General features: G+C 36.9%; 1 protein-coding gene across 1 annotated transcript in view; it reads right to left on the bottom strand.

Moving 5' to 3' along the window:
• Positions 1–4,881: 4,881 nt before the first annotated feature.
• ryr1a (ryanodine receptor 1a (skeletal)) overlaps positions 4,882–24,899 on the bottom strand; it is an 85,145-nt gene continuing 65,127 nt past the window's right edge. The window contains exons 83-107 of the mRNA XM_051685945.1: positions 24,750–24,829; positions 24,583–24,659; positions 24,330–24,403; positions 23,701–23,718; positions 20,572–20,652; positions 20,211–20,299; positions 19,983–20,111; positions 19,612–19,716; positions 13,282–13,363; positions 11,868–13,165; positions 10,478–10,548; positions 10,078–10,246; positions 9,889–9,975; positions 9,409–9,660; positions 9,120–9,250; positions 8,802–8,844; positions 8,575–8,711; positions 8,385–8,445; positions 8,118–8,264; positions 7,828–7,962; positions 7,481–7,637; positions 6,890–6,954; positions 6,650–6,750; positions 6,479–6,530; positions 4,882–5,733 (exon numbers count right to left, since the gene is read on the bottom strand). Of these exons, the coding sequence (XP_051541905.1) occupies positions 5,638–5,733; positions 6,479–6,530; positions 6,650–6,750; positions 6,890–6,954; positions 7,481–7,637; positions 7,828–7,962; positions 8,118–8,264; positions 8,385–8,445; positions 8,575–8,711; positions 8,802–8,844; positions 9,120–9,250; positions 9,409–9,660; positions 9,889–9,975; positions 10,078–10,246; positions 10,478–10,548; positions 11,868–13,165; positions 13,282–13,363; positions 19,612–19,716; positions 19,983–20,111; positions 20,211–20,299; positions 20,572–20,652; positions 23,701–23,718; positions 24,330–24,403; positions 24,583–24,659; positions 24,750–24,829 (3,737 nt within the window). The 3' untranslated portion in view covers positions 4,882–5,637. The remainder of the gene's footprint in view (positions 5,734–6,478; positions 6,531–6,649; positions 6,751–6,889; positions 6,955–7,480; positions 7,638–7,827; positions 7,963–8,117; positions 8,265–8,384; positions 8,446–8,574; positions 8,712–8,801; positions 8,845–9,119; positions 9,251–9,408; positions 9,661–9,888; positions 9,976–10,077; positions 10,247–10,477; positions 10,549–11,867; positions 13,166–13,281; positions 13,364–19,611; positions 19,717–19,982; positions 20,112–20,210; positions 20,300–20,571; positions 20,653–23,700; positions 23,719–24,329; positions 24,404–24,582; positions 24,660–24,749; positions 24,830–24,899) is intronic.

Raw genomic sequence — 24,899 nt, 5'->3', positions numbered from 1 at the left:
GTGAGGTCTGGTAAGGATCTGCCTTACAGTCTGAGCACTGATGGAGGGATTGTGCGTTCCTGGTGTAACTCGGGCAGTTGTTGTTGCCATCCTGTACCTGTCCCGCAGGTGTGATATTCGGATGTACCGATCCTGTGCAGGTGTTGTTACATGTGGTCTGCCACTGCGAGGATGATCGGCTGTCCTTCCTGTCTCTCTGTAGCGCTGTCTTAGGCGTCTCACAGTACGGACATTGCAATTTATTGCCCTGGCCACATCTGCAGTCCTCATGCCTCCAAGCAACATGCCTAAGGCACATTCATGCAGAGTAAGGACCCTTGGCATTTTTTTTTTGTGTGTGTGTTTTCAGAGTCAGTAGAAAGGTCTCTTTAGTGTCCTAAGTTTTTATAACTGTGACCTTAATTGCCTACTGTCTGTAAGCTGTTAGTGTCTTAACGACCATTCCACAGGTGCATGTTCATTGATTGTTTATGGTTCATTGAGCAAACTAACAAACTCTTCATCTACTGACAAACAACATGCATTTTACACTGAAATATATGATGTAATTAAAAGAGTATATACAGACATAGAACAGCCGCTGGAAATTAAGGTAGCTACAAATTGTACCAAAGCCAATCTTCATTTAAAAGTTGAAAGACTATTCAAAGTAATATGTGCCTGTTGTTTGCTATTTCCTTAAATCCATTGTTTCTCTCATCTTTACCCAGAGATTAACTGCCTTATCATAAATCTGGAATATGTTCATTGCACATGGTATGACAATGGGACCCAAAAGTGCAATTACAGTTTCAAGAGCATGTAAGTTAAACACAGAACGCAAATATGTGTGCTTTTGAATGAATAATTCAGGACTAACACATGCAATTTATCGTAAATTATCATGAAACTCTGGAGTGTTCTAAATATCACAAAATTAACAATGTTAATGTGGGTTGCATGATTCCCTACAAAGAAACACAACAGTTCAAGTCGCTAAGCACATGGCTGTACAATAACAATGGCAGTTTGATGATAGAGCAGAAACACGACCTGATCAATAAGGGAATGTCAACACACGTATTTCGACAATAATGTATGGAAAACATAAATGGCTAATGAATAAACACTTTTTCTGTTGCTAATTAGTGAAGCTTTACCCTCCGTATAACCTGTCTGTGGTGGAGAGAAAAGATGCCGAACTGTGGCTGTATTGGAATGTTACGGGACAGAACAGCATTTGCATTGAGAGCCAGGTTCGCCACAGGACCGACAACAAGGACTGGCAAGTAAAAAGGAATTTTATGAGCTGGCAACTACAAGGGGTGTAAATCACAAGTTTCATCATGTTACGATCTTCTATCGATTCTCTTAGCCAGGATCCGATGTTTGCCGATACCTCAAAGTCTTTTTTCAAAGGCGATTTCGATTCGATTCAGGGGCCTGCTATCGATATTACGATATTATGTGCTATATTTTACACAATCAATTAGATTTATTATGTCACAAATGCAATCCAAAATATAATTTGAATACTATTACTTTTTAGCTCTCTAAAATGTGCAAATCCAGTATCAAGATTGGGACATCCACAACAAAATAAGGTACATCAGTTGTTGACAAATTATACAGAAAAATAAATAATCCAAAAAATAAAGTCACATACATGTGATCAATAAATCATTTGATGACAGCTCATTGCCTTGTGGAATAAGGTAAACACTGCAATGACATTTGTCATCTCACAATCAAGCAAGTCTTTCAAATCTAAAATACATTAATCTCCTCAGCGCTGTTCGGCTGTTTAGCTGGTTGAATTGCTCCATAGCGCCACTTTATCGGGGGAAGCTGATTTAATCACATATGTGAGTCGATCTGCGCTATCCTGTAACTGGAACTCGTAGCCCTTTTGACGGGCGAGCATGGGTAGAGCGCAACTTCAGGCTTCAATCACTCCACACACATCCTTGTGGCCACATAAGAAGCATATTTAGCACTTATAAAACCAGATGAATATCATAAGGTTGCTGCATCGTCTGATGAAAATGCGTACGGACGTGGCTGGCAAGAGAATTTCCAAATAAACATGCATCTTAAAAAATATACCTCAACGTATTGAATTGATGACATCATGGTGATTTCATCGATGCATCGTTCCACCCCTAATAGCTGCACAAATAGATACTGTGGCACCAAAATGTATTTGGTACTTGATATATTTTACTTGAGTACTTGAGCCACACTTAAACCAACTGATCTCAAGGTGATTATTAGCAGATTTTGGAGTAATATACCCTGAAGTTCACACAGGTGTTTTAGAAGTGTAACTGCAGTTGTAGTTCATCATATTAATTATGGACATGTTCCACAAAGTCTGAGAACTAGAAAGTGTTTCAATATTTTGTCTTGATTTTGAATGATATACAGTATATCTATTGTCACTTGAAACCTAAAAAACATATTTTAGTGGAATAGTTCACTTGTTTGAAAGTGTACTTGTAATACACTTTCTTCCAAATAAATGCCACAGTTTGAAAATGTGTTATGTAATTTAGACATTCATACATTTTTAATGTCCATAGTGTCCACATACTCTTTGGGGCCTATATTGATCTATATTATCATTATGCATCTCACCTAAGTTTGTGTGACAAATCATTACTGAACATGTGACATGGTGAAATTCTTCTCTCTCCCTAGAACAAAAATCCACGCATCAAGAACTCCTTCAGTTTACCTTTTACTTAATAAAAAAAAAAAAAAAAAAAAAAAGGTCAGGGCTCGGGTATCTTCATTCTGCGAAGAGTCCAAGTTTTGGAGTGATTGGAGTGAGCCTGTGTTCTGGGATCTTTAAAGCCTAATAATGACACTGGTATTATCCAGTGTTCGAATTAAGGAGGGAGCTGGCGGAGTCCTGGACCCCCCATAAGATTTAAGGGACCCCCCAATAAGGGCATCTTACCCTGGTATTTCATCAAAACTAAAACACCAGAAACATAAAAGTAGATTTTATTTTATTATTGGCAGGGTTGGGAGGGTTACTTTTGAAATGTATTCCACTACAGATTACAGAATATATTGATATATATGGCTTGAAATAGCATTTTAGCTTAGCGTAAAGCTGACAATTTACACAAGATTTATTTCTATTTCTGCTGCTCCAAACTTACTTAAATTTAAATTGTAACTGTAGTGGAATACAGTCACTTATATTTTGTATTTTAAATACGTAATCCTGTTACATGTATTCCGTTACTCCCCAACCCTGCCAGCAAGTGCATATTTACTCCAAGTTTATGTTTTATAAATCCCAATATGTTCGTGGGAAATTGCTTACGCACATTTCAATGCCCATTTTGTGCGTACGCAACGTTTATACATCAGGCCCCTGCAGTTTCATCTGATTTGCCCGATTTGAAAATTTAAGTGATTTATTACAACCCAGCACACTGTTAATCACAATGTTCTCGTATGAGGACATGAGGACATTGGGACATTATTTATGAAAAACCCAAGAGCCAGTGGGTGTGATCACCATTGGGAATCAATGGCTGCATCCGAAAAGTTGGGAAATGCTGCCTTCGGAGGCTGGATGCGGAGGTAGGATGAAAATAAGGTGTCTTTTAAACTGTTCTGAGATCAGTGCATTCATAAAAAATGTTGTAGGATAAGCCATTATAGGATTAGTTCACCCAAAAAGGAAAATTCTCTTGTGATTTACTCACCTTTAAGCCATCTCAGATTTGTATGTCTTTCCTTCTTCAGCAAAACCGAAATGAAGATTTTTATAAGCACATTTCAGCTCTGTTTGTTCATACAATGCAAGTAAATGGGTGCAATGCCGCTGCTGGCTATTTGACATTTAGGTTGCATAAAAGTAATCCACACGACTCCAGTTGATCAATGAATGTCTTCTGAAGCAAATCAATAGGTTTATGTAAGAACCAAATCGATAATTAAAACGTTTTTAACTTTAAATCATTGCTTCCGGTTGCTGTTTGAAATGACCTAACTCTCATGTGACATTCGTTCCTCTGTTGTAAACAAAGCGTGCGCTTCCGACTTCACGTTTACATCATGCAACAGCTCTGTGACGCATCAACTGCTAGCAGGAAGCATTTTTAAAAGTTAAAAGTTTTAATTATCTATTTATTTTTTACACAATTCTATCGATTTGCTTCAGAAGACATTAATTGATCGTGTGGATTACTTTTATGCTGCCTAAATATGCCTTTTGCACCGTGCATTGTATGGACATACAGAGCTGAAATGTGCTTATAAAAATCTTCATTTTGGTTCTGCTGAAGAAGGAAAGACATACACATCTGGGATGGCTTAAAGGTGAGTAAATCATGAGAGAACTTTCATTTTTGGGCAAACTATTCCTTTAACTGTTTATGCAACAAGGCAGCAATACAGCTATCTATAGCTTTCATTTGCAAGTTCATTCACTCCTGAGGTTAAGAGTTCAGTTCCAAGCTGCTAACATCTTGCACTGATCGACATGATTGGCAATCATTGAACTATGTTGAGCAGTACATAGATTCAGAATTTATTAAGTTAATTTTGATTTCAACATGGTTGGCAGCCATCGGACTATGTTAACCATTACTTTGTTTCTAAATTGATTAAACTAATTTCTGATTTTTCAAATGCTACAGTACTGGATCCTACTGGCTAACCAGTTTGTTTTACAATGCATAGAAAGAACATTGAGATTTTGTTGCCAAAGTAGAGAAAACATTGTGATAAAAAATGTGATACACAAAGCTGACTTTCTATAGCTAGGCATTAATTAAAAATTCAAAAAAAAAAAAAAAAAGACCCACTGTCCCCATATGAGGACATCCATTTTAGGCAAATTCTTTACTTTTCTAAGAATCTGATTTGTTTGCATGGTAATCAGGTGATACTAGTTACAAATCATGAAGGGAAATGGAAAATGCACACAGCAATCTTGTCTGGGTCTTGGGAGGTTAAGATAAAATACAATGCTTTTGCAGTCATTTAAGAAAAAGATTTTAAAGCAGTCAACCTAGAGTTTATCACAATGTCTATGTTTGTTTCTTTTTACTTTGTTGCGGTAGATGCTAATGTTTGTGTATTCTGCATTGATCTTGAATTGGGTTAGGGTTAGGGGATGCTTATCATGAATTGCAAGTATATGAAATATAATCACATTTTTAAATAAAATAAAAAATAATTTAAAAAACATTTAGGACACTAGAGTATCTATATTTGCTAAAACAGTACTATATATCAATCAAAATAATTTTTGAATAGGTCATAGTTACAAAGTTATATCTTTCCAACTGCTCTCTAGAGGCAGGAGTAATTATTTTACTTTTATGTGACATTTAATGGTGATTGCCATTAAGGTGACATTTCAACAAAGACCTACACAATCCAAAAAGAGTTTATTTCCCCAAATCTACAGCAAAAGAAAACAAAAATTGAATTTGAAAAAAGTTCTATATACTGTACTGATATTAGTATATTAGTACTTGCACAATTTCTATCTATTTATATACTAACAGTAACTTAAGCACTCTTTCTTATGCAATTATAAGAGCATTTGTATGAATTTACTGTGTATTTTTGAGGGGAAGAGAGAGTGAGAGAGTGTGTTAATATGTGTTTATAAGTTCATTATCAGTGTTATCCTAGCTGATCTTCATATTGTTTTCGGAAGCAGTCTCCAGCAGGGAAGAAATCCCAGCACCTCTCTTGGTACATCTTCCACACATACGACTCCTATTAAAAAACACACATACACACAAATATATTCAGACTACATTATCATTGTCAATTCAGCTGACATTTATTGTGCTTTGCAAATTCATACTCTGCAGATAATGTGCATGGACTAGATATTAAGTCAGCTCAACCAACAAAATAATAAACCATAAAGAACTATGCTAACTTTAAGTGCTAATACATTTTTATTTCAAACTGCATTAGAAGAAAACAAATCAAATATTTTATATATTTAGATTACATATTGACTATTGTGATCAAGCACTATGAACATTGTGTGAACATCTAAATGTATAATGTACAAACATATAATGTGGAAAAATCATATTACATTCAGGGTATGAAATTAACTTTTTTGCCCACCAGCCACAGCGGCTGGTAAATTTTACCAGACACTTTGATTGTTTTACCTGCTACTTTGATTTTTCATATATAATTTGTTTTTTGTTTTTCCTATTATATATATATATACTATACGTATTAGGAATGAACATATATAGAACATATATTAAGAGCATATATTGCACATAATACCATACTATTATCATCATAATGGTAAATTTGAAACACACATAGGGTCTAAAGTGTAGACAAGCACAGAAAAGAAACTTCTTGTTCAAACATAATTTCTAAGGCTGTACTGAATTCTGATGACTACAATCCCAATGTCTCTGTATGCCCTTTGCTTTGTACGATAACGTATACAGTCACAAATTCACCGAAAAGGCTTTTAATGTCTTACCTGCCCTGTGTGCTCAGTTTCATCTTTGTTGATTAAGTACATCAGGAAGAACCTAGTGAAGAAACAAAATCAGTGTTGTCTGGCTGTGTGTGTGCGTGCGTTTGTGCGTGTGTGTTTGATAGAGAGAGGTTGTGTTATATCAGAAAGGGGTGGTAAAACAGAATCACTCACATGTAATTGGCCAAGTTGTGTTCCTCCAGCGTATGAGTCTCAAAACCATGTGGAGTTGTATCAAAGTAATCACTCCCAATGCCACATATAAAGCATTTGGTCTGGATAGGTGACATAAGGTATAAAATTAGACACACCCACATAAATAATAAGTTACACAATATACATTTTATTTTGTTTGTGTTTTTGATAATGTAAAATACAAAAAACCTTTTTAATGGACAGAAAAAATTTCAGTACCTCCATGTCCTCTTTTACTTGTTCTTGCTGGTCTCTCAGCTCACCAAAGGCATCAATGATTAAACCTGCACAAAGAAAACAATTTATTTACAGTGAGTTTGCATTTTAATCTAATCCAGAAAATGTATCTCATAGACACCCATAAATCTTTACTATACAAGATCTGATGTCTTAGCATTGATATGGGGAACCAAGACAGATCAGTTAAGTAATCTATGGTTCGTATTGATTTCCGTGCACAAGTTCACTACTGCAACCTGTAGAATGTAGTGACTCCTCTATGCCAGCATCACCCCACAACATAACTTTCAAAAGGGGTAGTATGTCAGTTCAGCACAAATTATTTTATTTTTTATTTATTTTTTATTTTTTTGTTGGCATCACTTGAGCAGTTGTGAATCTGCTAAATTTGAAGCTTTAACAATTATTTGAAACAATAATATCACTGAAGTACTACAAACATGCAACTATAAATTATAAGAAAACACAAAGTATGTAATTTCTCTAGTGAAACAATTAGTAAAAAATTAGGTAAAAATAGTTGACTAAAGTTGACTACACTTAATAGAGAGATAATAAAGGGGGTCCTACCCTGAATGATGGCGAGCAGGATGACGATGACAAAGAAAAAGAAGGTGATGTCGAAAACCACACGATAGAGCTCATATTCATCACCAGCTGGATCCTCAATCTCATCTCCTATACCTCCACCTGCCCGCACACCCACATACATGTGGAACAGATAACACTAAGAGAGAGAGAGAGAGAGATGCACAAAAATTGTTATTCCAGGTGTTTGGTCTCCATATTTTTTTTTTACTGATGTGGTACAACAGGAACATACTTTTTAGAAAACTTTTTAGAGAATACAGGACAGTTAGAAATACACTTGTTTTAATTGATCTTATAACAAAGTGACCAAACAGATAAAAACTCACCGTCATCATGTCGTCACACTTCATGTCTGGCTCGTCCTCATCCTCACTCTTATTGTAGAACTTCCTGAAGAAGTTGAAGGCCACCACAGTGTAGAGGTACACAACCACGGCCAGCAAACCCACTGTCATCATCAGCTGAAACAATCCAATGGAGTCAACCAATGAAAAACAGTTAAAGCTCAGAAAGCGCACATACAGTAAGACATTACCTTCCACAAGTGAAACTCATGCAAACATTTTGAGAATTTAGAATCTTGTAGGAGCTGGTTTAGCCATTTTTATGACTGTACCTGTTTTCCGTTGTGTGTGACTGAGGAAAGAATGGTGCGGAGGGTTTTGACATTCATTGCGATGTCCAGCAGGTGACAAGCAAAGAAGAAATTGTTGTAATGTCCCAGTAGTGACATCACAGTGTACCATACCAGGTAGAGGAAAGTCTGGAAACAGAGAATTAAGTACACAACACATGACAGTACAGAAGATAAGTTTTGCTTCTTTTTAGCCTGAACAGCCTGTCTTAGTTTTGAATTACGAGTAACTTAAAACAAATTACTTACATTGTCTGTGAAAACAACTCCAAATTTCCAGACCTGGTACTTGATGTCAATGGCAGTGAGCCTGAAAAGAAAGGGGAACTGAATGGTAATACACTCTTAATGTCATTAATCAAGAGTAAATGTAATATCTTAAATAAAATGGCACAGAATTATGTTCATTCAATGGCTTAGTGGTACTGTTTATTAATACCATGCCAGTATAGAGTTGTCTGGCTCTTCAGGTTTCTTGTCCGTCTGTTGTTTGCTGACATCTAGAGATGCCAGGTCCATACCCAGCAGCTCAGCAATTCGCTCACGTCCATAAATATCTCCATATTTATCCAGTACCTTGCCAAAAGTGACCAGGAATAACATTACATCATAGCATGCACTTATTTTAAACCTAAACACAGAATTACAGGAAGAATGTTTGTTTACCTTTCGCTTAACAAATTTGTCCCAGTAGTTGCTGGGAAAGGAGCTAAAACAATGATAAAAAGTATTAGTGTCAGAATGTTATTATGGGCAAAGTATGACCACAACTGGTTATTTACTCTAATGAACACGTCACTCCATCCTATAGTGTTCCAATACAATGCCATCCAAACATCAATAAAAGTAACATGCATCAGGAGCCAATTTCTCAAACACAAAATGAAGGCTTGAAGAAAACAAGTTTATATCTGAAGTTTTGTTTTAGTCTATGGGCTTGTTTCTAGACAGGGTCCATAAATAAGATTGTTTCTCGGCACTTACGGTGTGTTTAGCACCAGTCTGTCCCACTGGCCCTTGATGTCATCATCTTCTGGCTGCTCTGTGATGTAAAGACCATCAAACTCCAGCTTCCTCGCCAGTTCCTTCTCTCTCTTAAAGATGACCAGTGGAATCTAACAGACCAAAACATCAGGATAACGTATTTATGGCAAAAAGAAAAATGCCATTCTTGAAAACAAATATGTTTTGAATGAAAGAAAAGCAACCTGAACCAAGGAAAAGTTCAGTTCAGACAATGAATAGCAAATGGCATAAATCTAGTGGCTGAAACCTTGAGGCAGTTGTATCCAATGATGGAAATGAAAGCAATAACGGTGTGCAGAATGGCTAGGAAGGACAGAGTGGGCTGCATGTAACCGGTACTCTCTTCCAGGAAATAGTAAACGGGTCCTTCCTCATCATCATCACCTACATCTTCTCCACCAGAGCCCTCTACCTCCTCCCCAGAGCTTTCAAACAGCCCAGAGCCTTCAAAAAGCCCAGAGCCTTCAAACTCTTCAACATCGGGAGGAGTATCTGACACCTGTGCATATAAGAAAGCCAGAGCCTGAATAAATAGTCCACACAGGCACATAAAAAAAAAAGCAAACAGCAACAGCAAAGTTGTTAGGGCACCAGGTCTTCTGAATGTCATTATTCTAAGAATATTTAAACACACAAAACATTAAGAGTTGTCCAAACATCAAAATAAACAGATTAACTAAACATTGAAATGGAAAAACATTGTCAACAAAAAAATCATTTTACTGACCTTGTAGAAGAGTAAAATAAAATTCAGGGCAAAGGCGATGAACAGAGCCAGGAAACGAAGGTTGTAGAAATTACGAGACAAACAGTTCTGAAGATGGAAATTGGAGTGGTTAGCAACAAATAAACAAAAGAAGACCTAATATCAATCTATTGATCCAAGAATAAGTAGAAAATGCACTTTTTCTCCTACCATGAATTTATTTCTTTGCACATCCAGCTCGTTCCAGAGCTCAAATCCTGCTCCTTTGGCTGACCTTTTCTCTTTCTTGGTTTTGGTGGCTTTCGCCATTTTTGGTTCTTTTGGTGTTGTTTCAGGCTTGGCCTCTAATTCCTTACCAGCCTTCTCACCATTCTCAGTGCTGTTACACATGGAAGATGGTGTTTCAAAATGTAAATATAACAACAACAAATAAAGAATTTGACAGAAGCTCTACGATGTACATTTTTTCCTTCACCCTTCAAGACCCATCTAATAAGCATTCGATTTTGTCTTTTAGTGCTGATGATTGTTTTGGCAGCACGGAAACTCTAACTTCAAAGATAAGTGGAGAATCATTAAGCCAAAGAAGAACTGAATGGGAGTCACTCACTCTGCTTTCTCAGGCTCAGGAGGAGGTTCTTCAATAGCAGGAGGTTGTTCAGGTCCTGCCTCTTCTGGCTGCTGCAGCACAAATAAACAAAAAGACAAGGACCATCATTCATATGTATAATGAACACTTTGAAAGATGGCTTAAGCTGTCTCTTTAAACCAGGGGTGCTCACACTTCTATGACATGAGATCTACTTTCTTCACATTGCTATTATAGTTAGATCTACAATGCACAATTTAAATATACATTGTAGGCAGTATTGTCACAATACCAAAATTAATTGGATTTGGAAATTATTGGAAATTGGAAATAAAAAAGTAGACCCAATGAAATGTAACATAAAACTACATACACTGGCGGCCAAAAGTTTGGAATAATGTACAGATTTTGCTGTTTCAGAAGGAAATTGGTACTTTAATTCACAAAAGTGGCATTCAACTGATCACAAAGTATAGTCAGGACATTACTGATGTAAAAAAACAGCACCATCACTATTTGAAAAAAGTCATTTTTGATCAAATCTAGACAGGCCCCATTTCCAGCAGCCATCACTCTAACACCTTATCCTTGAGAAATCATGCAAAATTGCTAATCTGGTACTAGAAAATCACTTGCCATTACATCAAACACAGTTGAAAGTTATTTGGTTCGTTAAATGAAGCTTAACATTGTCTTTGTTTTTGAACAAATCCACTTTTTTTGTCCCTGTGTTTACATTTACTTCAGACATAAATGACTTTCTATTAATACTAAGACAGGCATTTTAAAGTTTATTTGGCGGTCACACAGGCCTGTATCCACATTACCATAAGTAGCCTCACCAGAAACACGCACAAAAGCATGCAAACAAAAAGAAGCGCCTTATCAGTAAGACATGGGTACATGGGTCAAATTTCCAAAATGTTGGATGGCAGGAGAAGTCATTTATATTTTTTTATGTAAGCCATACCTGACTGGACTATTCAGTAATTTTCATCAGGAAAGCTTTACCTGATTGGTTGGAGAAACTATAACCCAACCCTAACCCTAACGCTACCCCTAAGCCTAACTCTAACCAATCATGAAGAGCTTTCCTCATAAATATGAAAGTCTTCCCCTGCCATCCTATGTTTTGGAAATCTGAGCGTAGCAGAGCCAAAATGAAGAAATAAATAGTAGATTCTAATTGTTTGTGTTTGTGTTGTGTTTCTCTCTCTTACTATCGTTTGACCTGTTAACAAGATCAACCAATGGTTCTCATGCAATTAACTGGTCGATCACGATCGACGAGCACACTTGCTTTAAGCTGACTGGCTGTTAATAAATCTAAATAATCAACCGTCATAGAATTTTTCAAGTGTGTTAGCACAGGAGCTCTTTAGAAAGCTATACAGCCCAATAAAAATGGTACCATTTTCCTCTTTAATAAAGGAGTGCCCTCTGGAGTAGGAGGTTCCACAGGAGTTGTGTCACCCATATCGCCAAGTCCACCAGGTGTATCAATACCAGGAATCTTCCCACCATCTTTTTCTTGGATGTCCTCATCCTCCTCCTCTCCACCTCCTGCATCCATTGAATCAGTTATGCCTCCCATTTCCTGCTCTTCTCCACCCCTCGGTTCACCAGGTAGGTCTCCGTGGACCTCGTCCTGTGTGGGATCCGGCATGCTGGCCAGTATCTCTGTCACCGTGATGTTCTTGGCCCCTTCAACTAAACCACCTCCAAAAAGTGTTTGCCAGATAAGCAAGAAGAAACCTTTACACACACTGTAGATGAAATGGAGGATGCCCATAAGGATGGTCCAGAGGAAGGTAGCAAGGCCTACAACAATTTCCTTGATAGTCATCTTCCTGAGCCTACGGTACTGCCTGCGAATATTCCGAAAATTGAACAGGCCTAGAAAATTCATAATGCTTTTGATGAAATCAGCAAAGGCAGAGCTTGATTCTGGTTGGCCCTCCTCTCCACCACCCTCTTCATCGCTGCCTCCTCCATCTCCTCCTTCAGGTTCTTCATTATCGTCCTCTTCTTTCTCTTCCTCTTCCTGCTCTGAAATTTGTGACGCAATATTCATCTCGAAGATGGTGTCCTCGCAGAAGTTGACAAAAAGCTCCATTTTCTCTGACTCGCCACCCTCGTTGACCACATCAAATATGAACTGCCGCTTGGACTCTTTCACTTGAGGCATCTCCCACTGTTTACGGTTCACCTCACTGATCTCAAAGTAAATTCTCTCAATCTTCCTGCTGGCACCCATGATCTCAATACGACCCAAAAATGGGCGGAAATAGTTAAGAACGCTCTCAGCCTGTTCAAGGAAGTTTTGTAACCTGGTATCATGAGGAACGTGTTCGGAGAGGTTGGTGAGCAGCACGGCAATGTTAAACCCAATATCTTTTGCTGGCTCTTGGAAGCGGCTGGCAAACTCCTCGTAATTAATCATCTCATTCTCATCTGCCTCTGAGCAGGACAACAGAAACTGGATCTCTGAAGGGGTGTACTGTTTTTGACTGTCCATGGCTTTCTGGAAGTCTTTCTTGGATATAAGACCTCTGGGGTCAGTCACATAGTCACGGAATGCATCAGACGCGACAATGTCCTTCAGCTTGAGGAACATGTCGAAGAATTTAAGGATCATTTCTACATTACTAGAAGATTCCACCAGCATGTCCACCATTTGGCGAGCAATTGTACCATTTACAACATTACCTGTCAAACACAGAACATCAAATTACATTAATTAGATATAGAACCTATGCCTTAGTTTACATACCACTGAAAACAATGTAAACCTGATGAAGGTAAATGCGAGATTTTATTCATACCCTCCAACAGAGACAGCAGCATGACCACCATGTCTTTCTGAAGGTCCAAAAGCTCCTTTAGGAGTCCAATCTGACTGGAATCCTAAATGAAAACAAAATGACATACTACCTGTGCCATAACTAATAACACATACCTAGATCATGCTAGAAAAATAACTTATATAACATAACATGGGGTCCAAAAGTCTGAGACCACTAGTGAAAATGCCTCTACTTTTCTAATTAAATTAGAATATAATTACACATTATATTATGAGCATAACAATTTGAACTGAACTGAAAATTGTACATGAATTTCAGAATTTCTTAGTATTTATTATGTCCCTGTTTAGCTTTAATGACAGCATGCACTCAAGCTGGCATAGACTCCACAAGTTTGTACAAAACCTGATGATCCACTGTATATCAGCATGATTTAAAAACATTCTTGTGTACTTCAGTGAAAGCAAAAATATCTGAAATCTTATTACAAAGGAGTTAACATGGTCAATGCAGCAAATGTGCTACATTTGATAAGTGACCTTGTGCAGAATCATAAACATTTCATATTCATTTTACGTCATACATTTTCATTGTTTTAATTTTTTTAAATCTTACAACTTTTTATTTATTTGCAGGTTTAAATAATAAAAAAAACACACACACACACACAAAATAACAAATCACAGATCTCAGAATATTTGGACCCCACTTTATATTACCCAATTAAAAAGCAGATTTTATTTTTTTTACAGAATAAAACAAATCTCATATAATCTCATAACAACAGCAGATGTGTTTGTAAAAATACTTAGAAATAAAATAAATAAGAAAAATAGATTTTAGAAATAAGGTATTACAACCCCAATTCCGAAAAAGTTGAGGCAGTATGAAAAATGCTAATAAAAACAAAATGGAGTGATTTGTAAATTATATTCACCCTTTGCTATATTGAAAGCACTACAACTAAACATTATATGATGTTTTACCTTGTGAATTTCATTGTTTGTTTGTTTTTTATGTACAGTCATTTCAAATCAGATGATTGCAACACGCTCCAAAAAAGTTGAGACAGGGGCAATTTAAGACTAATAACAACTTGACGAGTTAAAATAACAAGGCAATTTGAAACAGGAGATGTTAAACAAGTGAGGCAATGGTGTCATAGTATATAAAGAGCCTCCAAAAATGGCCTAGTCCTTCAAGAGCAAGAATCATTAGAGACTTGTCAATTTGCCAATAGATGCTTCAGCAAATACACCGATCAGCCACAACATTAAAACCACCTGCCTAATATTGTGTAGGTCCCCCTCGTGCCACCAAAACAGCGCCAACCCGCATCTCAGAACAGCATTCTGACATGCTTTTCTTCTCACCACAATTGTACAGAGCAGTTATCTGAGTTACCGTAGACTTCGTTAGTTCAAACCAGTCTGGCCATTCTCTGTTGACCTCTCTCATCAACAAGGCATTTCCGTCCACAGAACTGCCACTCACTGGATGTTTTTTTGTTTTTGGCACCATTCAGAGTAAATTCTAGAGACTGTTGTGTGTGAAAGATCCAAGAGATCAGCAGTTACAGAAAAACTCAAACCAGCCCATCTGGCACCAACAATCATCCATATGGTAATTGATGATCTGCCTGTATACCTACTTATTCATGCGATTATCTAATCAGCCAATCGTGTGGCAGCAGTGCAGTGCATAAAATCATGCATATACAGGTCAGGAGCTTCAGTTAATGTTCACATCAACCATCAGAATGGGGGAAAAAAATGTGATCTCAGTGATTTGGAGCATGGCATGATTGTTGGTGCCAGATGGGCTGGTTTGAGTATTTCTGTAACTGCTGATCTCCTGAGATTTTCATCCACAGATGTCGTGTTCTCCAGACCAAATAGGAAAAGGACCATCCAAACCGTTATCAGCATCAGATCCAAAAGCCAGTGTCTGTATGGGCCAGGGGTGTGTCAGTGCCCATGGCATGGGTAACTCACACATCTGTGAGGGCTCAATTAATGCAGACAGATATGTACAAATTTTGGAGCAGCATATACTGCCATCCAGCACCGTCTTTTCCAGGGACGTCCTGGAATTTTCAGCAGGACAACTTCAAACCACATACTGGCCAAATAATCAGAGAGTGTGGGTGCTAGATTTGCCTGCCTGCAGTCCTGACCATCTCCAACTGAGAATGTGTGGTGCATTATGAAGTGCACAATATGGCAACGAAGACCCCATACAATTGTGCAGCTGAAGACCTGCATAATGGATGAATGGGGGAAAATTCCACTTTTTAAACTTAACAAACTTGTGTCTTCAGTGCCTAAACGCTTAGTAAGTGTTATTAGAAGAAATGGTTTCACAGTGGTAAACACTGGACTGTCCCAACTTTTTTGGAGTGTGTTGCAATCATCTGATTTCAAATTACAGTACATAAAAAATAAATAAATATATATGAAATTCATAAGGTAGTACATCATATAACGTTTAGTTGTAGTGCTTTCAATATAGCAAAGGGTGAATATAATTTACAAATCACTCATTTTTGTTTTTATTAGCATTTTTCATACTGTCCCAACTTTTTCGGAATTGGGGTTGTAATATTAATAGTGATGGTATCAGTAGGCCATCAATATCATATATTGATATATAGCCGTTTCAGGTTTAGGAATGCAAATTAAAGTACCATAGCATCCATATCAAAACTTAACCTTATCAGATTATATAAAATACTACAGTATAAGATTTAAAAGCAGGTTATTGCATGCAGCAACAAGAAAAACAGGTGTTAATTATTAGAAATAGAAACACACGCAAGTGATAACCAGATCACTTGAACAAAAGTTAAACACCACACCAACTAAAAAATGACAAAAATCTCTTACAGCAAATTCACAAAGTTGGGAACACATGGTCTTTTTGGGTAATGTTAGCTGCCATCCATTTTTTTTAGGCTGTTTGACTCACTTACTTGCAAATATTAAGTAATCTTGAAGGGAAATTGTTGTCAAACTAAAACTACCTTTTTTTCTTTTACAAATCAACAGTAATACTACCTTTCGTGTGTATACTTATGCATTACTATACTATACCCTAAGTATATGATAAATACTTAGGGTAAAATGTGTAAGGGATAATGTACTGTTAGCCGGTTATTATCACAAAATAAAACCATGATGTATTGGATTCACGATGACCAATCAGAATCAAGTATTCCAGAGAAATGAGTAATAAATAAATAAATAAATAAACTAGAATCATTTCTAGTTCTCTTTTTTACAGTCATGTGTTCAAACAGCCAGAATTTGGGAATCTGGAACATAATGGGGAAAAACTCAAATCCAATCACTTCAATAGATAAATAGAATGATACATACTCTTCCCTGCACAGGCCATGTGAAAAACAGTTTAATTCAGTTGAATCAGTACAGAATTCAGAGTAAAAACAATATTACATTCCAACACACGAATGTAACATGTTTTACATTTGGCACAATTTATTTCCTTAAAAGCATCTAAATCAAATCATTAAGTTCAGTTACAAGTGAGCAACTAAATAGAAGTTTAATTTTAATGCATTTCCTTAGCCACTAAACTGTAAATAAGCCCTTTTAGTAGAAATTAAACATATTTTGTACTAGCTGCTCAATATGATTTGATGTACAATTAAACAAGTATTTAGCTGTACTTCTAGAAAGAAACACTAAGACAACTTATTATAAGAGAAAAACATTTCAGTTGTGCATGCATGTGCTAGCTTTAAAGGGATCATGACATACTCTTTTTTTTTTTTTTTTTTTTTATATATATATATATATATATATATATATATTTCATAATCTTCCCTGAGGTACACTGATAATATTTTTTTTTTTTTTTTTTTTGTGCACTAAATTCATAATCATAATTTAGTAATATATGATCATTTTCTACTCTGTCTCTGGCCCTCTGTCTGAAACGCTCGGTTTTGGCTTCAGCGCCTCCTTAAAACTTCAACGTAAATATCCACTGTTATGATCGGCTAACATCATGCAGCCCCTTGAATGCAGCCATATTTGAAACCTAATCGGAAGAGAATGAGCCAGCTCCAAGACAGTATAAAACAAAATTTCAGGGTTTACACATACACTGGCAGCCAAAAGTTTGGAATAATGTACAGATTTTGCTGTTTCGGAAGGAAATTGGTACTTTAATTCACAAAAGTGGCATTCAACTGATCACAAAGTATAGTCAGGACATTACTGATGTAAAAAACAACACCATCACTTTTTGAAAAAAGTCATTTTTGATCAAATCTAGACAGACCCCATTTCCAGCAGCCATCACTCCAACACCTTATCCTTGAGTAATCATGCTAAATTGCTAATTTGGTACTAGAAAATCACTTGCCATTATATCAAACACAGTTGAAAGCTATTTGGTTCATTAAATGAAACTTAACATTGTCTTAGTGTTTGTTTTTGAGTTGCCACAGTATGCAATAGACTGGCATGTCTCAATATTAGGTAAAAAAATGGCAAAAAAGAAACAGCTTTCTCTAGAAACTCATCAGTCAATCATTGTTTTGAGGAATGTAGGCTATACAGTGCTTGAAATTGCCAAAAAAACTGAAGATTTCATACAAAGGTGTACACTACAGTCTTTAAAGACAAAGGACAACTGGCTCTAACAAGGACAGGAAGAGATGTGGAAGGCCAGATGTACAACTAAACAAGAGGATAAGTACATCAGAGTCTCTAGTTTGAGAAATAGACGCCTCACGTCCTCAGCTGACAGCTTCATTGAATTCTACCCGCTCAACATCAGTTTCATGTACAACAGTAAAGAGAAGACTCAGGGGTGCAGGCCTTAAGGGAAGAATTGCGAATAAAAGCCAACAAAACAAAACAACAGAAAAACAAAAAGAAAAGGTTAGAGTGGGCAAAGAAACACAGACATTGGACAACAGATAATTGGAAAAGAGTGTTATGGATCTTAACACCATTGAGCTTTTGTGGGATCAGCTAGACTGTAAGGTGCGTGAGAAGTGCCTGACAAGATGCCACATCTATGGCAAGTGCTACAGGAAGCATGGGGTGAAACATCACCTGAGTATCTGGACAAACTGACAGCTAGAATGCGAAGGATCTGTAAAGCTGTCATTGCTGCACATGGAGGATTTTTTGATGAGAACCCTTTGAAGTAGTTTAAGAAGTTCTGAATATTTTTTTCAAATTGTAATGGTAATTTTTCATGTTATTAATGTCCTGACTATACACTGTGATCAGTTGAATGCCACTTTGGTGAATAAAAGTACCAATTTCTTTCCATAAGAGCAAAATCTGTACATTATTCCAAACTTTTGGCTGCCAGTGTAACACACATTCAACACATTGCATCTGAATATATTAAACTGTTCACTCAAGCCCAACAGTGCCATTAAATATCAAATAGTTTTGACATATGAAATATTCATGAATGATTCACAAGCAATCCACGCTGATATGAGCCAAAAAAAACATACAATCCATGCTGATACGAGCCGAAAAACTGCACATACATAGTCCAAAGCACAATGAAGACGCACACACATACAGTAACATCATGGACTCAAGCCGGGAACGCATCAAAACGGTCAAAGACCTCTATCTAGTGCATGTTTACATACACCAACAATTAAAAATAGCGCATATGGGCGAAAGAACAGTTTGTTGAGCCGTTTGTGCTCAAAACAGAAAGAGGCACAGCAGCTGAATGAAAGAGAATGGCTTCTCCACTTCAGAGTTGTAAACTTACACGTCTTTTAAAAGCGGCACGAAATACATTACAGTGGTCAAAGACATCTGTCTAGTGCATGTTTCTATACAAAAATAATTCAAAATAGTCTAGATGGGTCCCCTTTGGTGTTCATGAATAGTGAGGCCACACTAGGCCTGTCTGTCCAGCTGTCTGGGTGTATGAACTGAGCCTCATTGGGCGGGTCCAAGGGTATGATGACTTAAAGTAGGCATTGATGTGTTTTAGCTGTAGAGGCAGTCATGAATTAATGGGCTCCCTAGTGATGTTGGGATGTCGTGGAAGAAGAGAATGAGGCGTTTTTGCAGCTTGGTTTCAATAAATGTGTTTATTGCATTGGGGATTAAGCTTTGAGTTCTGAAATTATGTACAGTATGTTTTATAGTAGAATGACCTCTTAAAGTATATGACAAAATATCAAAGAAATTTTGATTCCTCATGACATGACCCCTTTAAAACGAATGTATTCACACACATATTCATATTCACTAATGAACACAATGCTAATTTGATTGGTTCATTTGGTGTACAGTGTAAAAAACAGAGGAATAAGATTGAGATAATGTGAATTACCTGAGCCAGTTTCATCATCATATGGGCAAACACATGAAGGAAGCCCACCACAGCATCCCAAAGCCTGCTGTGGGCCAGAGACTGCTGGTTTCCTGTGCAGGGACCCTGAGACAAAGGGGCAACTTAAATAAGTGACAATATATTAAATATAGTTGCATCACAAGAAAGGGAAATGTTTCACCAATCACTATCATTACTTCAACAATAATTGTATGCAAAGACAACTGATTTTGATTTTGATTTTAAGATATGGACAGATTGATAGAAAAAATTATTAATTACCTGTGAAAAACCACCACAACCACAATAAATGATTGAGGCACTGAGAATAAGGATGAGAAATCATAATCGAAGAAATAATTAAATTGCACCTGGATATACTCAGTGAGGCTGTTGAAGACCTGTTTGGCCACAGCCATAGCTTTAGAGAAGTTCCTCTTGCCTGGTTCATCTATGATGTCTTTTCCTGAGTAATACCAGTAGAAATCACTAATGGACTCCTGGAACAGAAATGTGAGTTAAGAGAAAATAAAACACTCACAATCAGTGTGCAGAGATCAGTGTTTATAGTATCAATGTTGAGGTTCAAATGACCACACCTGTAGTCTAAGCAGGTAATCCACTGTGCAGATAATAATATTGATGGTGGTGGTGCTGCCTGTCTGTGTTCTGAGGTAGTTTTGGAAGTCTAAAGTAAAGTAAAATCACAGTTGGAGACTCACAAAACCTCGAAACCTTGACACTGGGTCTGAGATTTACACCACTCTCAAATGTTTCTGGGTGAAGCAATGTCTAGAACACAAACTTGGTTATAAGTTGGACTTCAATTGTAATTAGGTACAGGGATTTTACTGGAATTGCTGTGGGGCACAGATTTAAATTTTACATTATTGTAAATGACAATGCAAAAGAAACCATTTTCAAATTTGATGCATTTTACAATGTAGATTCAGGACCCACCATTGTTGTGACCCTCACAGAGGAGCTGCAGGAAGCGGAAGAGGTCACAAGTGAACTCATCATCAGCCATCACCTTCTCACCTAAGTGAAGGGAAGCAAACAGAAGGAAACGTATCACACAAAGATGAACAGCTCATTTGTGACATTAATCGCAGGTTTAATGGCAGGGCAGTCTGATTAGAACAACAAGGCAAAAGCAGAAACGGAGAAGCGTAAGAGGGAAAGTTGGAAAGAGAGAGATCAGATGGCTGAGAGAAAAACAAATGTCTTATGTTATAATGTTAGTGCAAACTGCAAATTTTCGATCCTTTCTGCAAGAGATATGCAGGTTTTCTTTAGTGCTCTTTGACTTCTAAATCAAACTCAGTTTGAACTACAGCAACACAAAATGAGACACTTTCACACATCACAGGATAACTTTACCCAAATAACATAACACATAAACTGAACATAAACTTTACACATACAGAGTACACATACAAAATACTGTGTGCATATACAAACATAGATATAAAAACGCTGATATAGAATATAATCACATAAATATTGTAGCTCAAAAACAGAGGGGGATTAATTACAATGTAAAGCCCTAACATAGGCAATACTTTAGGCGGGACAGACCTTCTGCAATCCTAAACCTCAGCTGTGTTGGGGAAGGGATGGGAAGGAGTATAGACAAAGATAAATTCAAGGAAAATTACAATCAATCAAAGCTTTTGCCATGGATCTGACAAGTTTGCAAATAGCTTCTGTGGAAGATAATATCAGTACATCACATTTGTTGGGTACTTCTATAATTGCTAACCATCTTTAGATTTTAGCAATAATAAATGATTAATGAATGAAATAATTATGAACTAATTATGGCAATGTCTTAGCTGAGGTAAATATCGGAGGGCATATTAGGTGCAAATGGACTAATCTAGAAGCCAAGACAGGGTTAGATTGGATTTGGATCAAATTATTACAGTGGCAACAAAAAGTATGTGAACCCTTTGGAATTAGCTGGTTTTCTGCAATAGTTGGTCATAAAATGTGATCTTATATTCACCAATGTCACAAGTTTAAACAAAGCACAATGTGCTTAAGCTAACAACACGCAAACAATTATAATATTTCATGTCTTTTTTTTAACACATCCCATTAAACATTCACAGTGCTGTGGAAAAAGTAAGTGATCCCTTGGATTCAATAACTGGTCATTCCTCCTTTGGCAGCAATAACCTCAACCAAGCATTTCTGGTAGCTGCGGATTAGACCTGCACAATGTTCAGAAGGAATTTGGGAGCATTCTTCATTACAGAACTGCTTCAGCTCAGCCATATTCTTAGGATATCTAGTATGAATAGCTCTCCTGAGGTCATTCCACAGCATCTCTATTGGTAAAGGTCTGGGCTCTCACAGGGCCACTGTAAAAAGTGGATTTTTTTCTGTAGTGAATTTATTTCGATGTTCAGGGTCATTGTACTGCTGCATCACTCAACTTCTACTAAGCTTCAACTGGCGCACAGCCACCCTGACATTATCCTGTAGGATATCTTGATAAACTTGGGAATAAATTTTTCCCTTGATGATGGCAAGCAGTCCAGGCCCGAAGCTGCAAAGCAGCCCCAAATCATGATGCTCATTCCACCATACTTCACTGTTGGGATGTGGTGCCCTTTTTACGCCATACATAGTGCTGTGTGTTCTTCCCAAACATTTCAACCTTAGTTTCATCAGTCTACAAAACATTTTTGCCAGTAGTGTTGTGGAGTGTCATGGTGGTCTTTGGCAAATTTCAGGTGCGCAGCAATGTTTTTGTTAGAAAGCAGCGGCTTCCTTCCTGGTGTCCATGGCTTTGTAATGTTTTCCATACAGTAGACTCATGAACAGAGATGTTAACCAGTTTCAATGATTCCTTCAAGTCTTTAGCTGTCACTCTAGGGTTCTTTTTTTACCTCACTGAGCATTCTGTGGTGTGCCCTTTGAGTTATCTTGGCTGGACGGACACTTCTAGAGAGAGTAGCCACAGTACTAAATAGTTTCCATTTATAGATAATTTGTCTAACTGTGGACAGATGAATATCTAAGCTCTTCAAGATAAATTTTTAACCGTTTCCAGCTTTATGCAAAGCAACAATTCTTGATCATAGGTCTTCTAAAATCTCTTTTTTGCGAGGCATGGTCTATGTCAGCAGATGCTTCTTGTGAATAGCAAACTCAAAATGTTTGAGTGCTTTTTTATAAGTCAAAGTAGCTCTAACCCACACCTCCAATCTTGTTTCATTAATTGGATGCCAGGTTTTCCAACTCCTGTCTCTAATTAGCTTTTGTTGATGTCTTTAGCCTAGGGTTCACTTACTTTTTCCACAGCACTGTGAATGTTTAATGGGATGTGTTCCATAAAGACATGAAAGATTATAATTGTTTGTGTGTTGTTAGCATAAACACATTGTGCTTTGTCTATACTTGTGACATTAATGAATATGAGATCACAGTTTATGACCAATTAATGCAGAAAACCAGCTAATTCCAAAGGGTACACATACTTGCCACTGTATATGCTCTTTGTTAGAAACAAAACAAGTATGCTTTTACTGTAAAAAAAATGTTTTAGTGTTGTCATATAAAGGTTCAAAAATCTGCTAAATGTAAAAAAAAAATAATAATAATAATTAAAAAGCTGATCTTTATAAATAAATGAAAGTTCATTAATGCAAAACGTAACAATTTGATACATCAAATAAATAACATAATGGAGTATTTACTTATTTAAAAAAAAAAAAAATAATCCTCATTTTCTATTAATAAGCCAAACGGCAGAGTTCTAGAGTTACAGTAGATCTGTGTTGCAACACTCAAAGCAGCAACCAAAAACACACTTCAGTCACATTCAGTCTGTGCGAATAACATCAAGTGCCCACGTGCTCTTACAAATATACAGTGTATTGCAAACTACTCTTGTAATGTGACTGAAAGTCATTTTTGTAAAACCTTGAGTGATAAACTAGTAAAGCTACATATACAGTACATTACTCCAAAACCAACAAACAAACTAAAACAAAACTGATTTCAAAGAGATAAAGGGACAGAGAGGAATGACAGGGAGAGAGAAATGAAAAATAGACGGACAGAGGCATTATTTACCCCGTTCTAGCTTCATGTCTGAGGCCCGTGAAGGAAAGGAGGGATGAAAAGAGAGGGAGGGGAAGAGTATAGTCATGGAAGAAGAGGGATGGTAAGTTGAGGGCAAACAGACGACATGGAGTGAAAAGGCAATTATTCATGGCTATTATTCATCAGCTCATTCACATGAAGAATAATCTGTTTATTTACATATTATTAGACTAGATTATCTGTAGACATTTGGAGACAAATGGTAAGAGTTCATGACAGTATTATTAAATAGAATTTATTCCATTGATAAATTCGGTCAACCAATGATGTGCATTTCCATGTTAGGATGACCGAACATGTATGATTACAGATGGATGACTGTATTTTAGGATCCCACGTTTCATTTTGGCCTTTTTGGAGCTGACATGACAAACTGAACTCCACACTCTTACAAATTACTACAATCTATGCACTCTATACTTTCAAACATAATAGAATTTCTATTATAGAGCTTAACTGATCTTCAGAGCTTTCCATGTTGATTTATAATCATCGTCCTCTTGATGATATATTACTATTCTCCATGATTAAATACTTATTTTACTCTTACTGTATTCCATGTGTGGGTTTACACTGGAAGTTGAGTGTATGTTACTTACTTGTTCCCTCCTCTGACACCATACCTAGACCCTCTGCTTTATTCTGCCTCTCAAAGGCATTCAGGTCCAAAACACTGCAAAAACCAAGATGCACAGACACTAATTTTATTAATCTCTTAACTGGTGTGGATGTGAGCTGGTTTTGAGAATAAGGTTCTCATTTAAATTGTAGGTACTGCATATTGATCGAAGAAGGGTAGGTTAAGTATTTTATTATGAGTCATTATATAGGGTGACAACAATAACAATATACCTGCAGGTCTGCATTAGTGCCTGGACACTGAGGAAAAAGCCAACATCTTTCTTGTCTTTTAGATAGTCCAGCATTTTCTGCAACCAAATAACCAGCCCCATTAAAGCTGAGCACTTGCTTATTGTCTAATTTTCTGCCTTGTCTCTTGCACAAGACTCTTAACTAACCTGTTGGACTTCACTGTTCCCTCCATTTAGAATAGAAATACCAAGCTTTAGGGTGGATGAGACCATACAACCTGTCTCACCTGTACAAAGAGAAAAACGTGTTTTAGAACATCATGTAGAGCTTGTCTCATTATTTGGAAAAATTAAGAT

This window comes from Myxocyprinus asiaticus, chromosome 43 (genome assembly GCF_019703515.2).
Source record: "Myxocyprinus asiaticus isolate MX2 ecotype Aquarium Trade chromosome 43, UBuf_Myxa_2, whole genome shotgun sequence".
Lineage (NCBI taxonomy): Eukaryota > Metazoa > Chordata > Actinopteri > Cypriniformes > Catostomidae > Myxocyprinus > Myxocyprinus asiaticus.
This window is presented reverse-complemented; position numbering and strand designations above follow the sequence as displayed.